The sequence below is a fragment of the Euleptes europaea genome, chromosome 18, assembly GCF_029931775.1.
Source record: "Euleptes europaea isolate rEulEur1 chromosome 18, rEulEur1.hap1, whole genome shotgun sequence".
Lineage (NCBI taxonomy): Eukaryota > Metazoa > Chordata > Lepidosauria > Squamata > Sphaerodactylidae > Euleptes > Euleptes europaea.
In genome coordinates, this window is record NC_079329.1 from 17,868,379 (window position 1) to 17,887,218 (window position 18,840).

Consider the following 18,840-nt stretch of genomic DNA (forward strand, 5'->3'; position numbering starts at 1 on the left):
AGTTTCTCTTTATGGAATACTTTGGAATAAGTAAACAATGTAAGATCATTTAAGCACAGTCCCTGGATCAACTTCACACAATTAAGGTAATGAAAAGTGACTCTTCATTGGATTCTGCATGGTGAACCCACTTTCTGAGTACAACAATATGTATGCAGGGGTTGGATGCAGCCAACCTTTTCCCTGAGTCTCACACAAATCTACTCCTTAATGCAGCCCCCGTGTGAAATGGATTTTGTCCCTGCAGGCCCCATGATTTCACACGTAGTCATTTTCATGGTCAAAAGAGACTCACTCGTCCTTTTCAATACCAGAAAACCCAGTTGGATCCAACTCCAAGTTATGACTGGCTCTGGCTGCAAAGTTCCTTGAAACTCATATTCAGCCCAAAAAAATGGTGAAATGTCATTCCAAGATGTAAGGGCAACCCCAAGGTTTGACCATCAATAGTTGACCATCAATAGTTGTCATAAGATAAAAATGCTGATCTCTCTGTTCACTAAGAGACAATTATCATGTTTTTGTAATGTCATGCTAAGCACATGACATTAAACATGCCATGAAAAACTCTTCATGGATCACACATGTTTCTGATATTTTCTTCCATAATCTTGACATGCTTTTAAGTTAAAGATGTGGATGGTCAAGTTCTGCTGTCATTGGGTCGGAGTCCAGGGCTGTCTCACCCTCCAACTCCAAGGTTGCTTTTAGTTGGGCAAGTGCCCCAGGACAGAGCCTCAGAAAGAGCCAGAGGAGGGGCTTCCCTTCACCCAATTGCCCCACAGTTCAGCCATTTACTTATTCCCTGCTGCCTTGGAATGACTCTATATCTTCCTCCCTGGTGGCTCCTGGGCAGGCCCTTTAAATACTTCCCCAAGAACGGGCCAATCCTAGCCTCAGCCAACCCTCCCTCCCCAATCCAGCCCTGGGAAGTGACAAGCCCCTGGACCAATGGATATTTGCCTTGGAGTGGTGAGCTTACCGGCCCTTCCCTTTGGACTTTAACTAGCTGACTGCCCCACCTGGTCTCCTCTAAAAAGGTTAGTGCTGCTGAGAACTGGCTGACTCCTGCATAGACTCTACCAAGGCCAGACGCTGCTAATACTTGACAGGCACCTTCCCCAGCTGTGGGGCTTGCTGGAACAGTGCACCTTTAGTGGGGCTTGCAGTCTCTTAGGGCAAGTGCAGGGGTGGAGGTGATGCCCCCATACATAGAGTAAGAATAGCACACAACCATTGTCTCATATCTATTGATTTACTCTCATTGCTATAGTTCCCTCAACTATTTTTGCTTCTCCCACCTGAGACCATGTTGATGGGTTGAGTGCATTTGTAACATTCCTCAAAGGGACTCATTCTAACTATCCCCCAGAGAAATAATGTAAACTATGCATAGCTACATCATTTCAGCAGCAGCATGCTATAGGGTATACCAACATCAAGAAGCAATAACACATAAAAGGGCCCTGCTAATGAAAGGAAATCTAATCTTGACTTCAGAATTGCAGCTTGAAAATGGCAGTGGGATAAACAAGGTTAGTCTTTGTGTCTTGCAAAAAAATCAGGGGAAATTGTGTTTGTGATGTTTCCGAATGTGAGGGCAAAGTTACAAGGATGGTGGCAGACCCATTCTTTAAATGTGGGTTCACAGAGGAGGGATCTGTTTTCAAAACAAGATGATGCTCCTTATGGGCTTTGTGCTAACTTCTCCCTATACCTTGCAGTATGTCCCTCAATGTAATTTTTTTTCTCACCAAGGTTCCTACCCCTTAGGAGAGGAAGGACGCAGTGGCAGAGTGAGTAAGAGGATATTGCACAGCTGGGGGGGAAAAAGTAAAGAAGAGAGCAACCAAGATGATTAAGGGTTTGGGGTATCTTTCATATGAGGAAAGGCTGAAGGATTTCAGACTTTTCAGTCTAGGAAAAAACACAGATAAGGGAGGACATGACAGAGGTTTATAAAATTATGCTTGGGGCCCAGAAAGTAGATAATCAAATCACAGCTGACTTGTGTACCATCAAGTTACAGCTGACTTATGGCGACCCCACAGGGTTTTCAAGACAAGAGACGTTCAGAGGTGGTTTTCCAGTGCCTGCCTCTGCGTGACCTGAGAGAGTTCTGAGAGGACAATGACTGGCCTAAAGTCACCCAGCAGGCTTCATGGGGAGGAGTAGGGAATTGAACCCAGTTCTCCAGATTAGAGTCTGCCACTTTTAACCACTATACCATGCTGGCTCTCTGAGAAAGTAGATGGCGGGTGTTTCCCCCCATTCTATAATACTAGAATTTGGCACCCAATGACGTTGTTGGGCCACAGGTTTAAGACAGACAAAAAGAAACACTTTTAAGCTCAATGAGCAATTAACTTGTGCAAGATTTCTTTATTTACTAGGGCTTTTAATGGGGAGAGGGGCATGGCTCAATGGTAGAACATCTGTTTAGCATGCAGAAGGTCCCAGGTTCAATCCCTGGCATCTCCAGTGAAAAGGTTCATGTAGTAGGTGATGTGAAAGACCTCCATCTGAGACACTGGAGAGACACTGCCTGACTGAGTAGACAATACTGACCTTGATGAATCGATGGTGTGATTCAGTATAAGGAAGCTTCATTTAATAGAATAAAATCATAGAGTTGGAAGGGCCACCAGGGTCATCTAGTCCAATCCCCTGCACAATGCAGGAAATTCACAACTACCTCCCCCAACACCCCCAGTGACCCCTACTCAATTCCCAGAAGATGGCCAAGATGCCCACCCTCTCATGTGTTCATGTGTTGAGCCACAGACCTGTGGGGGACTATTAAGGCTTTAGATTTGAAAGCCATGGATGATTTCACTTTAGACTTGAAAGCCCTCTTATGCCACAAGGGAAAGGTGGGGTATACATATTTAAACAAATAGAATCTTCACAATGCAGATTTTGTTGAGGAATAAATCAGTGTCACTCAATAGTTCTTCAAGGCTTTTGAGCCCTAGTTAAGATGTGGTAGTAATGTATTATCTATATTAAATGTGGTACCTTTCTCCTGAATGTACAGCTCTTCATGGAATCCCTCTGCAGTCGTCCTGGTCTCTACTTTGCAGATACATAATTCACTGGCAAAATGGAAAGAAAGAACCAAACACATCTGACAGAGTTTATTCTCTTGGGACTGTCGGATGACCCTACCATCCAACCTCTCCTTTTTGCTACAGGGCTATTGATATACGTGCTCACATTAGCAGGGAATCTGGCCATCATTATTTTAATACAGATTGACCAACACCTCCACACTCCAATGTACTTTTTGCTGGGCAATCTGTCCTTTACCGAGATCTGCTACATCACCACCACCATGCCAAAGATGCTGTGGGACCTCCTGTCGGGGGACAAGACCATCTCTTTTGTGGGCTGTGCGCTCCAAATGTTTTTCTTTCTAACCACAGCAGCTACAGAAGGCGTCCTACTCTCCGTCATGGCGTACGATCGTTATGTTGCCATCTGCCATCCATTGCAGTACACATTGCTCATGAGCCAGCCTGTGCTCAGATGGCTCCTGGCAACTTCGTGGGCCATTGGAAGTCTTAATGCTACTGTCAACACAGCCTTTGTTTTCTCCCTGAATTTCTGCGGCCCTAATAAGATAGTGCACTTCTTCTGCGATATCCCACCTGTCTTGCACCTCTCCTGCTCTGATACTTCCCATGCTGAACTCGTGACTTTCATGATCTCTGGAAGCATCATGTCAGTAACTGTCTCCTTAATTGTCCTCTCCTATGTGCTCATTGTCTTATCGGTGCTCAAAATCAGTACGGCTCAGGGCAGGATCAAGACATTCTCCACCTGTGCCTCCCACCTTACTGTGGTGAGTATCTTCTACAGCACGGCCATCTTTACTTACATGCGACCTTCCTCCAGTCACTCTGTGGAAGACGACCGTGTGATCTCTGTGTTGTACACCATCGTTACGCCTTTGTTGAACCCTCTGATCTACACCCTCAGAAACAAAGAAATGCAGGCGGCACTTCTGAATGTTCTTGGAAAGAAACAGCATTGTCAGCTGTGAAAGTGCATAATTTATTGTTGTAGGCAACCATGGAATTGCCTTATGTTGTACCATGTTGCAAGAATCCATTTGTGATGACCTCTCATTGATAATTTGGTTTATGCACCATAGTTACAGTGCTGAATTGGCCAAAGCAATCACAGTGACTAGCCTCTTTCTCCTACCCTACCCCCATTTTCTTGGCTGAAAACTGAAGATATTGTTGAACATTCAAATGGGGAGGGAAAGAGAAGGAGAGGAACAGCTGGATCATTATGATGCTACAGAGCTAGCGTGGTGTAATGGTTAAGAGTGGTGGTTTGGAGTGGTGTATTCTGATCTGGATCACTGGGTTTGACTCCCCACTCCTCTACGTGAGCGGCGGAGGCTGATCTGGTGAACTGGATTTGTTTCCCCACTCCTACACATGAAGCCAGCTGGGTGGCCTTGGGCCAGTAACACTCTCTCAGCCCCACCCACCTCACAGGGTGTCTGTTGTGGCGAGGGTGGTGGAGGAAGGTGATTGTAACCTGGTTTGAGTCTCCCTTAAGTGGTAGAGAAAGTTGGCATATAAAAACCCACTCTTCTTCTTAATTATCTTTCATAATTGTCAAGCACATCAGTTGCTGAAGCCCTGGTCACATGTTACACTGAATGCATGTACAATCCATGTCCAGGGTACAGTTCATTGTTCTTTGCATGTGCGCTGAGTAATTCTCATGATACAGTCAGCAAACATACAGTTGAAAATGTGATATGAACCCTACATTTGTTCAGGTACTGGTCCCCATTTTCATTTGCAAAGTGAACACTTTGGTTCTTTCTACAAACAAATGCATGCACATACATCCAAGATGTACATGCATTCACTGTTACTTGTGAACAAGGCTTGAGATGAATGCTGATTTATAATAAATATATATTGATTTTCAAGATAAATAGGTCTCAGATAGGAAGGAATCAGAATACACTAATAAATGTTAACAATGAACACATTGAAAACAATGTATTTTATAAAGCAAAAGCATTTTGAATTAGGCCACACACAAACCTTAATGGAATTGTTTAGCCAGAATCCTAAGGAAAGAAAACAAGGATTTTTTTAAAATAAAGATTCTTAATAAATGGTCAAGGACAGCATCAAGTAACATCAACAACAAAAAATGTGTGGTGTAGTGGTTAGGAAAGGCAGACTCTAATCTGGAAAACTGGGTTGGTTTCCCCACTCCTACATATGAAGCCTGCTGGGTGACCTTGGGCTAGTCACAGTTCTCCAAACTCTCTCAGCCCCACCTACCTCACAAGGTATCTGTTGTGAAGAGAGCAAAGGATTGTGACTGTAAGCCGCTTTGAGACTCCTTAAAGGTAGAGAAAAGGGTATAAAAACCAACTCTTCTTCTTTTATGAGAAGATTGTCTTCCTGGGCAGGAGCCAGTACAAGACAAAGACAATTAAAAATAGGTGTGTTCTGTAACTGAGTATTCCACAGGTGGGCTTGGCAGGAACAAGGTGGCTTCCTAGAACACAGAGAGGGATAACTGGTGAGCAGCCTGAGGCATCTAAGGATGGACTATTGCTAAAACAGTCAATAATTTACTAGAGCAGGGCACAGGGGGTTGTGTAGGGAATGCCTTTGGTGCTGAGCAGCATTGACCAAACTATTACCTGCTTGAATGGAATGCGGGGAGAAGTGGATAAAACAAGGCACCTCTTGGCATTGGGAATGTGCAAGCTGTGATAAGCAAGGCCAACCGAAACCCTGAGTAAATCTGGAGCCAGAGTGGAGATGCCCAAGCACAGTTAGCCTGTTGGCTATTGAGTTACAGTCTGATCTCAAAAAGAAACACATAGTTTATAATGCTAATCAGCCTCTCAATTTATAACATTCCAGTTTAAGTCACAAATACCTGTGTTTTATGTCTTTATTTTGGGAGGGGTGCTAGTATGATCTGCATTTGGACTATGCTCTAGTGAGCCCCTGTTAAGGATGGTGCAGAAACAGAAAGGAACATAGTTTACAGTGTACAGGATGGGACATCAGAACTGGGGATGGAACAGAGTTTCCAACTTCCAGGTGGGATCTGGAGTTCTTTCAGAATTATAACTGATGTCCAGGTTACATTGATCAGTTCCCTGGATGAAATGGAAGATTCCGAGGGCAGAGTCTATGGCATTACAGCTTCCCCCCTCTCAAACTCCTAGCCAGACATCATGCCAGATCTCCAAGAATTTCCCAAGCCGGAATTAGCAAACTCATGCCAAAGAAAAGGAAGTATCTTTCCCATCAAATTGATTGTTTTCAAACTAATATTGTATAGATCTAATTCAATAACTAAATTTAGATGGTGGGGAAAATTCCTAATACTTTGAATTCCAAAACATATAATTTCACAATCCTTGAAGGATAACTGTACCATGACCACCAGAGGGCACTCAAGTATGTTATCATTATGACAGCTGTGTTCCCTTCTCTAACTCCTAATAATGTTAGCCTTTCAAACCTGATCATTATACAAACTAAAACTTAAGACATTGTCGAAGGCTTTCACAGTCAGAGTTCATTGGTTCTTGTAGGTTATCCTACAAGACCAAGACCACGGTCACACAGCCCGGATAACCTACAAGAACCAATAAAATTTAAGACATTTCTGTGTTATGTGCCCTGTAGTGACAAGGCTCATTGTTCCTTCCATATTTGAAATGTAGAACTGAGGACAAGAGATGGTGGTTTGCTCAAGGTCATTGGATGAGCCCCTCTGGCAGAAAGGCGGTCTGAATCCAGGTCACAAAGCCGCCGCCCTTTCAATTTCACCATAGCGCCTCTGAAAATGGCAACATTAAATGTATTTGCTTGCTTTAGGAGAGATGAAAATACATCTGTGATTCATGGGTCTCAAGTGGAACCTCCCAATGGAGCATGATGCCTTCAAACAAATTCTCTTAATTAGAATGGTTTTTCTAAGATAAACGAATGTACTAATTACTACAATGCGTAAGAGATGAAGAATCTATCACATATTTCACAAGAATCATCCTGGGTCATATACCTTAAAATAAGCATCCTTATAGTATAGCCATGGCAGAAGATATTTTTCCATGGACATGACCTAGGAGGATGCTTCTTTATTTGTGAGAAATCCATGGTAGGCACAACCAGAGGGGAAGAAGAGGACATCCATTTCAGTAATTCAAAGCAAGCAACTAGAGAACTGGACCTTCTGCCTTTGAATGGAAACTCACTAGGAAAAGGAGAATTGTAAGTATATAAAATTGCTGCCAGAAACAGTTACTTGGATCCAGTGACACACAAGTGGAGGCCTAAACCGACTTAGCACAGTTTGCTTGTGCAAATTCTTGTTCAAAACCTAAAGCCTTCGTTGCTATATGTTATAGGGTCCAAACATTGCTTCTACAAGGTGTTACAGAAGCAGAGATGCAAAGGGATACAAGGACTCTAGTGCAAGAAGAAACTTTGCGCTGGATCCAAGCTCATGTTTGTATGGTGCTGGAGAAAAGCAGATGGAAAGGGAGAATACTGATCTTGATGGGCCAAGGGGCTGATTCAGTGTAAGGCAGCAAGGAAGCTTCAGCAAGGAAGCTTACCTACAAAAAGTAAGGAGCAGCTTTGTAATTAAGTACAAACCGCCAGCTAACCAGAAACATGACATTCTATCCTTATTTTATGTCTTGCTTCCACCATCCACCCACCCATCATACAAGCATTCTTCGGAGATATTGCGGGTTTGGTTCCATACCACTGCAATAAAGCAGTAAGGCAATTCATAAGGCAGTGATCAAAATGAGCAGTGTGGAATGAAGGAAAGAAGAGAGCAATGTGGAATGAAGGAAGAGAGGAAACAGATTCAGCGAGCAAGCTGCTCTGTCTCTTTTGTAAGATCTTACGAGCCACTGAATATTAAACTTGAGCTCAGCCATTTAAATGCATTATTTGCGGTCTTCCCCGAAACAAAAACATAGGTGATAGATCACCATGTGTGTGAGAGAAAGTGATCTCCAGGCAGGTTTTCTGACTCTTTTTTTTTGAGGGGAGGGGTCTCCCCATCCCAGTAGCTTGTATCACTTAACATGGGCAAAAATAGGGGCACAATTTGACCAATTTTTGTTAGATCTTCCATGGAAATCGTGCAGTGGATTCCCTTCATCAGATGCAGGATAGGTTGGAGATCACATACTATTGAGAGGGATGTAAAATTTGTTTGGAAAACACTCACATGAAGGAAAATTGATATCATGCCTCTGAAGTAATAAACTCAATCCAGAGTCAATGGATACTTGGATCCAAACCTATCAGTGGCAATCACAGCCCTCCAAGTTTAGATAATGATGTCAAAGGCAAAGTATATACACATGAACCTGATGTATCACAGGGAAGGGGAAGGTAACGAAAAATACTATGCCAATAGTCTCTTCCAAACATGTCTACAGAGACTAGGTACGGGTTATGTTCCATTTTTTTAAAAGATTATATATGTTAAAAAAAGACTTATCAGCTCAGAGGAAGAGAACTTGCCAGCACATATCTAGGGATAATTCAGTTATTTACTGGGATGGAGGCTCTGGTTAAAGTAAATGAAGCACCTTTTATTATTTAAAAGACTTAAAAATAAACACAGCTTCCTATTCCAGCTGGTCTCCTGACTGAAGTTTGGATATGTTTTAGGCATGGTTTTAACACAGGTGTGTGCTAGCTATTTCATAACAGACCAAATACCACAAATGATGCTGAATGCGTAGTAATTATACAGGAAAAGAAAACAAGGTCAAATTGCTTTCCCAAGTTTCCTGCTTATGGATTTTTAAAATAATAATATCTTGATTACTTTTTAGTGCTTTAGGTTCACAGTACTTCGAGTTTGTTCTGAGGGAACATGTATCAGTAGGATGAGTTAACCCACGATCAACATGCGCTTAAGAAACCTTTCCCAACCTATCATCACTGAAGTTATTCTCCTTGGCTTCTCAAATCTCCACCAGTTTCAGATATCACTCTTCCTCCTGTTCCTTGTCATGTACATGTTGACTTTGCTTGGGAATGGGGTGGTCATTCTTCTGATCGAGATGGATCACCGTCTCAAAGCACCCATGTACTACTTTCTCAAGAACCTCTCCTGGCTGGAGATCATCATCACGACAACTGTCACACCCAAGATGCTCAGCCTGCTAATCTTACCAGACCACACCATGTCTTTCTTTGCCTGCGCACTGCAAGGATACCTCTACTTTGTGGCTGGTACTTCTGAAGTTCTCTTGTTAGCCGCCATGTCAGTGGATCGCTATGTGGCCATCTGTAACCCACTGAGATACACTTCTGTAATGAGAACCCAGGTCTGCCAGCTGATGGTACTGTCTTGTTGGTTGTGCAGTTTCTTTTCTATAACAATGTCTATGGTGCCGAAGGCCGGACTGCCTTTCTGTGGCTCCAACGTTATCGATCATTTTTTCTGTGACAGTGGTCCTATGCTGGAGATGATCTGTGCTGACATCCACTTTCTCCAAGCCTTAGACTTGGCAGTCTCCTGCTTTACTCTTCTGAGCTCTGTCTCTGTGACGGCTGTCTCCTACGTCTGCATCATTGTTACTGTGATGAGGATCCCCTCTGCCAAAGGCCGAAAGAAAGCCTTTAGCACTTGCAGCTCTCACATCACTGTGACATCACTCTATTATGGTAGCTCCATGTTCATCTACATCAAGCCAGCAGGCAAATCCTCTATGGATTTTAACAAGTTGGCCACAGTCCTTAACACAGTGGTCACCCCTTTGCTGAACCCCTTCATTTATACCTTCAGGAATAAGGTTGTGAAGGAGGCTATGAAAGACGCCATGGGGAAAGTGTGGGTTGGTTTTCGGAAATGAAGCCCCAGATTACTGCCACAATGCCCAAGTAGACCAAATATACTGCAAATGTTGCAAAGTTATGGTAATATTTTTTAAAGATGCCAATATCACAGTCATAGAACAGGCGACCAAACATGTTCCAGTCATTGTTTAATTAGCAATCAACCCAACCATCTTAACTGTTCAAAATACAATTTTCTTCCATATGAATGGCAAATTAAATATATACACATTTCATATACAGGTTGAGTAACCCTTATCCAGACTGCTTGGGACCAGAAGTGGTCCCTATTTCAGATCTTTCCACATACTGCAATATTTTAGAATTTTTGCCTATACATAAGGAGATATCTTGGGGGATGGGACCCAAATTCATTTTATGTTTTATATATGCCTTATACACATAGCCTGAATGTAATTTTAAACAATTTTTTAAATCATTTTATGTACATTGAACCATCAGAAAGCAAAGGCGTAACTGTGTGCGTGTGTGTTAAGTGCAGTCAAGTCGCTTCCGACTCATGGCGACCCTATGAAAGGCATAACTATCTCACCAGAATACCTGATCCAGCTGTTAAACAAGAGCAACAAACAAAACAACAATGGCAGGCTTTCAGTCTCCACCTATGATACAGTGGACACTGTATTTGATTTTTTTAGGTGAGAGGAAACATTGAAAACAAGCAACACGGATCTGCCTGCATGCCGGCTCGAATGGTCCAGTTTACGGATCACTCTGGATCTGGGATGTCTGGATAAAGGATGCTCTACCTGTAAAACTCCTGAAAAGGTTCATTAAAATCTTATTGCTTCTCGGCCTTTTGGCTAAGATCAAGTGTAGTATCTGTTCTTATCAGTTTAATATCTGATACATCCTCTATCTGTGGACTATATATTAAATGGATTTTTGGAACTGGGAGATGGAATAGGGGTTTGCGCCATCCACTCCACGCATTGACCTGGTATTGCAGTACCTCCAGGAATGGTGCACAAAAGGGGGGGAAAAACCTTCATTAATGCTCTCATTTTTGGCTGCATAAATCCTATAAGAATGGTAATAATTCCTGAAATTACTTTCCTTTTAAGCAATGTGATAATTTTTATTCCTTAGCACATACTAAAAGAGTGGGAAAATGATAAATACATTTATATGGGAAGGCAAAATATCTAGGGTTAGAGCAAACATCATGTATAAGAGTAAACAAAATGGTAGGTGCGGCTTACCAAATTTATTAACCTATTATAGAACAACCAAGCTTCAAATGATTACAGAGTGGCTAAGGTATCAGGAGAACATAATAATTTTATCAATAGAACAGGAATTTGTAAATATACCTTCATATACTTTACTATGGATGAATAAAAATGATCAAAACGTTTTACAGGTTTAATAGTATGAATATTAATACTATGATAGAGGTGTGGAGCAGATTTAGTAAATACCTGTCCCCTGAAAATTCTGTTAGTGTCTGCTATTAGAAATAGGGAATGCACCTAAATTATTGACATTAAAAAAAATTAAAGGATTGGGAAAATGCCAAAACTAGAAGAGATTTAGATTTCTTATGCAGCAATAGGGTTATTCACTACGATATGATTTCTACAAACCAGAGCCTTAAAATTTCAATTTTATTTTCCAGTATGCAGTTTTGTATCCTTACAAATCTTCAGTCTCTTTCTCATGTCTTAATGTTTCCCATTTCCATACAAGCTGTAGGTATCTCTGAAAACGACAGTCTAGGAATTCCCCATATTTTTCTTCTCTAAGGATGTGCTGGGGAAGATTGCCTGAATGTCAATATAGTGTGTTGCTTTTCTGTGCTTCTTTGACTATATTAGAGTGTACCCTGGAGAATCTGGTGATTTATAACTGATGTACAGGGGTGAAAACACATGGTCATTTTAGCCTCCTTTATTTCCTGTTTCAGCCAGGATCGAACGCACGTTCAGCGAAATGCATGTGTTCAATCCTGACTGAATCCTGGCTGATTCTGTATTTGTGAGAAATCCATGGTAGGCACAACCTGAGGGGAAGAAGAGGACATCCATTTTAGTGATCCAAAGCAAGCAACTAGAGAACTGTATCTTCTGCCTTTGAATGGAAACACACTAAGAAAAGGAGAATAGTATATAAAAATTGCTACCACAAACAATGACTTGGGTCCAGTAACGCACAAGTAGAGACCTAAACGCACAAGTAGAGACCTAAACTGACTTAGCATATTGTCGAAGGCTTTCACGGTCAGAGTTCATTGGTTCTTGTAGGTTAACCTACAAGAACCAATGACTTAGCATAGTTTGCTTGTGCCAATTCTTGCTCAAAACCTAAAGCATTCTTTGCTATATGTTATAGGGTCCAGAAATTGGTTCTACAAGATATTATATAAGCAAAGATGCAAAGGGATACATGAACTACAGAGCAAGCAGAAATTTTGTGTTGGATCTAAGCTAATGTCTGTACAGTGCTGGAGAAAAGTAGGCGGAAAGGGAGAATATTGACCTGGGAACTGATTCAGTGTAAGGCATCACAGAAGCATATCTACAAAAAGTAAGGAGCAGATTTGTAATTAAGCACCAACCACTAGAAACATGACATTCTATCCTGACATTATGTCTTGCTTCAACCATCCACCTACCCATCATACAAGCATTACCTTGGAGATATTGCTGGTGAATATTGCAATAAAGCGAATCACAAGTATTTTTTGGTTTCCCAGTGCATATGAAAGTTATGTTTACACTATGCTGTAGTCTAAGTGTGCAGTAGCATTATGTCTAAAAAACAATGTACTAATAATAAACAATGTAATAATAGTGGAAAAGTTTAAAATATTGCGAGAATTACTGTACCAAAATGTGACACAGAGACACAAAGTGAGCACACGCTGTTGGAAGAAAGGCGCAGATAGACTTGTTCGAAATCACAATATCTGTGAAACACAATAAAAACAAAGCACAATAAAACGAGGTGTTCCTTTCCTGATGGTCCAAATGATGGGTAGTGGAGTAAGGCATTTCATAAGGCACTGATCAAATCAAGCAATGCGTTTATGAAGGAGGAAACGGCTTCCATGGGCAAGCCGTTCTGTCTCTTTCATAAGATCTTATTAACCACTGAATATTAAACTTGAGCTCAGACATTAAAATGCATTATTTGTGTTCTTCCCCAAAAAAACAATGTAGGTGATGGATCACCATGTGTGTGGGAGAAAGTGATCTCCAGGCAGCGTTTCTGAAACATTTGAGGGGGGGGGTGTCCCCTCATCCCAGTAACTTGTATCACTTAACATCGGCAAAAATAATAGGCACAATGTGACAAACTTTATTAGACCGTCCATGGAAATCATGTAGCAGATCCCGTTCAACAACTGCAGGATAGGATATAGGATGGAGAGGAGACTACATACTATTGAAAAGGATGTAAAATTTGTTTGGAAAATGCTTACATAAACGAAACCTGAGACCATGTCTCTGAAGCAATAACCTCAATCCAGAGTCTATGGATACTTGAACTCAAACCTATCAGTGGCAATCACAGCCCTCCAAGTTTAGATAATGATGTCACAGGTGCAGTAAACATGTCAACCTGATGTATCGCATGGAAGGGGAACATAAGGAAAAGTATCTGATTGATCCCTATGCCAATCGTCTCTTCCAAACAAGTATACAGAGCCTGGGTATGCATTATGTCCCATGTGTGTGTGCGTTTTTTTAAACTATGTAAAAAGGAGAAATCGGCTCAGAGGAAGAGAACTTGCCAGCACATATCTAGGAATAATTCTGTTATCACAGTCATAGAACAGGAGACTAGATGTGTTCCAGTCATTGTTTTAATTAGCAAACATCCCAACAGTCTAATTGTTCAAAATACAATTTTCTTCTATATGAATGACAAATTACATACATACACATTTCATACACAGGTTGAGTAACCCTTATCCGGACTGCTTGGGAACAGAAATGGTCTGAATTTCGGATCTTTCTGTATATTGGAATATTTTGGAGTTTTTGCATATAGATAATGAGATATCTTGGGGGATGGATGGGACCCAAATGTATTCATGTTTTATATACACTTTACACACATAGCCTGAAGGTAATTTTAAACAATATTTTTAATCATTTTGTGAACCATCAGAAAGCGAAGGTGTAACTATCTTACCAGTATACATGTTCCAGCTGTTAAACAAGAGCAACAACAAACTAACAATGGCAGGCAGTGTACACTGTATGTGTTTTTTTTTTTTTTTAGGTGAGAGGAAACATTGAAAGCAGGCAGCACAGATTTGTCTGCATGCCAGCTCGAAGAGTCCGGTTTTTGGATCAGTCTGCATATGGAATGTCTGGATAAAGGATACTCTACCTGTACAGAAATCGTATAAACTTCTGAAAAAGTTCATTAAAATCTTCATTAAAGCTCTCATTTTTGGCTGCATGAGAGCTATATGAATGGTAATACTTCCTAAAATTACTTTCCTTTTAAGCAATGTGTTAATTTTTATTTCTGAACACATACTAAAAGAGTGGCAAAAATGATAAACACATTTATATGGGAAGGCAAAAATAACTGGGGTTATAGCAAGGCCATGTATAAGAGTAAATAAAAAGGTGGATGCTGGTTACCTGTATTAACCCATGATAGAACAGCCAGGCTTCAAATGATTACAGAGTGGCTAAGGCATCAGGAGGACATAATGATTTTATTCATGGTACACCAATAAATCAGTGCAGTACATTTTAATACTTGGGAGTCACTTTCAGTGAGACCTTAAATTGGAATTCATATTTGGTATCCATCAAATCCTCAGCTTTAAGGTTTGTTGGAGCTACTCTGAAATTTTACTGTAGCAAGGGGGTTGTTTAATTGATCCAGTTTTCAAATTATTTGTAAGTAAGCCTGTCCCCCACTTGCTATATGGTGTTGAAGTGTTGGGATGGAAGGAACATATTATGTCTAGTCTGGTGACGCTCTGATTGATAGCTCATTAATTCATCAATCTAAGTCTTCTCCATGGTTCAATTAATAAAAAAGACCACCTCAGAACCAAATATCTAGTTAACATCTCAATTCAAAAGCTCAGAATGGCTTTCTCGTATCTACGCTTTCAAACAATGCAAACTGCAATACTGGATGGACTATATAATAAAGTACCACTAGCACAATGTATTCACATTTGTTGTTCTGCTGTAGAGGATTTATTCCGTTATGTTTTAGCTTGTCCTTTTTATGCAATACCTAGGGAAATATTCCTTCATACCATATTAACTGGGTAAAACCTGTTTCCTAATTCCAATAAATTAATATTCTTATTGTCAGATAAAGGTAAAGGTAAAGGTCCCCTGTGCAAGCACCGGGTCATTCCTGACCCATGGGGCGACGTCACATCCTGATGTTTTCTAGGCAGACTTTGTTTTGCGGGGTGGTTTGCCAGTGCCTTCCCCAGTCATCTTCCCTTTACCCCCAGCGAGCTGGGTACTCATTTTACCGACCTCGGAAGGATGGAAGGCTGAGTCAACCTTGATACTGGCTCATTTATAACTTACATGCTGTCACTTTTTTCTCTAGCTGCTAGAAAGATAAGAGCCAGACTAGTGCCAATGAATGTAACATGGCCAGGTAGGATATATTTTAATTATATTGTATTTTATCATTGAAAGTTTTTATGCCAGTGTTCAGGAAGAAATTGATCACACACCTAAACAAGATATGCTGATAATCATAGGTGATTGGAACGCAAAAGTAGGAAACAAAGCAGAATCAAATGTTGTTGGCAGATTTGGGCTAGGAGCACGGAATGAAGCAGGAGAAAGCCTCATAAAATTCTGTGAAGACAACAATCTGTTCATTGCAAACACATGTTTCAGGCAACCAAATAGACGATTGTATACATGGACATCACCAGACGGCCAGTATAGAAATCAAATAGATTATATAATTGGAAGCAGAAGATGGAGAAGCTCTATTCTTTCGGCCAAAACAAGACCAGGAGCCGACTGCGGTACAGATCATGAATTGGTAATATCGAAAATCAAGATAAAGCTTAAGAAAAACACCAAAACATTCATGGCACCAAAATACAATCTAAGCAATATTCCGGAAGAGTTTAAAGACCATGTAAGGAACAGATTTGCATTAATAAGTTCAAGTGAATGTAAACCTGAAGAACTATGGGTGGAAACTAGAAATATTATCAAGGAAGAATGTGCAAAGACTATTCCTGTAGCCAAAAGAAAAGAAAAACCTCGATGGATGTCTGAGGAAACTCTTAAAATTGCCAGAGATAGACGAGAAGCAAAAGTAGAAGGTGACAGAAATAGAATCAAAAGTCTAAGTGCAACGTTCCAGCGACTAGCACGTAGAGACAAAGAGACCTATTATAATAACCAGTGTAAAGAAATAGAAGAGAACAACAAAAAAGGAAGAACAAGAGATCTGTTCCACAAGATCCAAGAAATCAAAGGGAAATTTAAAGCACGGTTAGGCATGCTGAAAGATCAGCAAGGAAATACATTAACTGAACAGGACAAAATAAAGAAAAGGTGGGAACAATACACTGAAGAACTATACAGAAGAGATGAAAGGATAAAAGATTCTTTCCAAGAAGAATCTTTTGAAGAAGAACCTACAGTTTTAGAAAGTGAAGTGAAAGCTGCATTGAGAGCAATCGGGAGAAACAAATCACCAGGAGCAGATGGGATATCAATAGAGCTATTTCAAGCCACAGAAACGGAGTCCATCAAAATCTTGACAAGAATATGCCAAAAGATATGGAAAACAAAACAATGGCCCACAGACTGGGAACGATCCATTTACATTCCAATTCCCAAGAAAGGAGACATCAAAGATTGCAACAACTATCGGACCATTGCATTAATTTATCATGCAAGTAAAGTGATGCTCAAAATCTTACAGCAAAGGCTGTTACCATATATGGAACGAGAAATGCCTGATGTTCAAGCTGGTTTCAGAAAAGGAAGAGGCACTAGAGATCATATTGCAAATATACGCTGGTTACTGGAGCGTACGAGAGAATTTCAGAAGAAAATCAGCTTGTGTTTCATAGATTACAGCAAAGCTTTTGACTGTGTGGATCATGAAAAGCTATGGCTGGTTTTAAAGGAAATGGGTGTGCCACTACATCTGATTGTTTTGATGCGCAACCTGTACTCTGGACAAGAGGCCACAGTTAGAACAGAATATGGAGAAACGGAATGGTTTCCAATTGGCAAAGGTGTCAGACAAGGATGTATTTTATCTCCCTATCTCTTCAATCTATATGCAGAACATATAATTAGGAAAGCAGGATTAGATTTAGATGAAGGTGGAGTGAAAATTGGAGGGAGGAACATTAATAATTTGAGATATGCTGATGACACTACATTATTGGCAGAAAATAGTGAAGATTTGAAACAACTACTGCTGAAAGTTAAAAGAGAAAGTGCCAAAGCAGGACTGCAGCTGAACATCAAGAAAACAAAAGTAATGACTACAGGAGAATTACACAACTTTAAGGTTGACAATGAGGAAATTGAAATTGTTCAAGACTTTCTATTCCTTGGTTCCACCATCAACCAAAAGGGAGACTGCAGCCAAGAAATTAGAAGGAGATTGAGACTGGGAAGGGCAGCCATGAAGGAGCTAGAAAAGATTTTGAAGTGTAAGGATGTGACTCTGGCCACCAAGACTAGAGTAATTCATGCCATCATATTCCCTATTACTATGTATGGGTGTGAAAGCTGGACAATGAAGAAAGCTGATAGGAAGAAAATAGATTCCTTTGAAATGTGGTGTTGGAGGAGAGTGTTGCGGATTCCGTGGACTGCCAAAAAAACAAATCAGTGGGTTATAGATCAAATCAAGCCTGAACTGACCCTAGAAGCTAAAATGACTAAACTGAGGCTGTCGTATTTTGGTCACGTCATGAGACGACAAGAGTCACTGGAAAAGACCGTCATGATAGGAAAAGTTGAGGGCAGCAGGAAAAGAGGAAGACCCAACAAGAGATGGATTGACTCAATAAAGGAAGCCACAGGCTTCAATTTGCAAGATCTGAGCAAGGCTGTCAAAGAAAGGACATTTTGGAGGACTTTCATTCATAGGGTCGCCATGAGTCGGAAGCGACTTGACGGCACTTAACACACACACACACACACACACATTTTATCATAATTTATATGGCATTTTGTATTTTATCTTTATTGTATAATTTTATTGTTTTATAGTTTAATTTACCTTGTAATGGCCTTTGGATATCTACAAATAAAATATTTACTTACTTACTTACATAATGATTTTATCAATTTTTGAAATGATTAATCAATGATATATGACACCTTTGAGGTTTTTAAAATGAGTATTAGATTAAGTAATAAATGTTGGCTTTTTTTTTTTAAGCTGACTTCCTGCATGTGTAGTGGGGGAGTTGCAGAGTGCAAATTTTTGGGAACATGGTTCAAAAAGTTATTCATGATATTTGGAACATTTCCTCAGTAATAATAACCACATATATTTAAAAAGACTAACTGTGGTTAACAAATCAAATTCGGAGTCTGGTTTGATGGACTGTAGCTAAACATAGACAATGGAATGGCCTGCATAACAACCTATAGTTAGATTATACTGTGATTTTGCACAATGTCAGAACTGAGCCTCAGTTATTTTCTGCTGAGACTCAAGATAACCTGTGGGGAGCTTGTCAGTTTCTCAGAATACCATTGCCACCTGGTATCCCAAATATGTCAAGCATCTCTGCTTTCATCCTGACACCTCAGGGTTCTGCGGTTATATATATTTTTTATCTGGGTCAGATTTAGCCATTCATGTCCCTGATGTTCAACTATTTCCCAAAGAAACATATTTTCTTCTCTTTTTTGATGCAACTGATGTCTCGCACAGCATACTCCTCCAGAGGGACAATCTTGGAGGTGTCATTATCTCTAATTATTAGGATTCACCCTCC

At 40.5% G+C, this 18,840-nt stretch overlaps 2 protein-coding genes and 1 non-coding gene across 3 annotated transcripts; all 3 read left to right on the forward strand.

Annotated features, from left to right (window-relative positions):
- Window positions 1-3,103: 3,103 nt before the first annotated feature.
- On the forward strand, window positions 3,104-4,045 carry LOC130489628 (olfactory receptor 5F1-like). Its single transcript, XM_056863389.1, has one exon. The coding sequence runs from the start codon at window positions 3,104-3,106 to the stop codon at window positions 4,043-4,045; it is 942 nt and encodes a 313-aa protein (XP_056719367.1).
- A 4,902-nt stretch (window positions 4,046-8,947) lies between these two features.
- On the forward strand, window positions 8,948-9,898 carry LOC130490593 (olfactory receptor 6M1-like). Its single transcript, XM_056864412.1, has one exon. The coding sequence runs from the start codon at window positions 8,948-8,950 to the stop codon at window positions 9,896-9,898; it is 951 nt and encodes a 316-aa protein (XP_056720390.1).
- Window positions 9,899-10,685: 787 nt separating this feature from the next.
- LOC130491003 (U2 spliceosomal RNA) lies at window positions 10,686-10,876 on the forward strand. The gene has a single exon (XR_008933843.1). It is a non-coding gene; the product is annotated as a U2 spliceosomal RNA (small nuclear RNA).
- The last annotated feature ends 7,964 nt before the right edge of the window (window positions 10,877-18,840 follow it).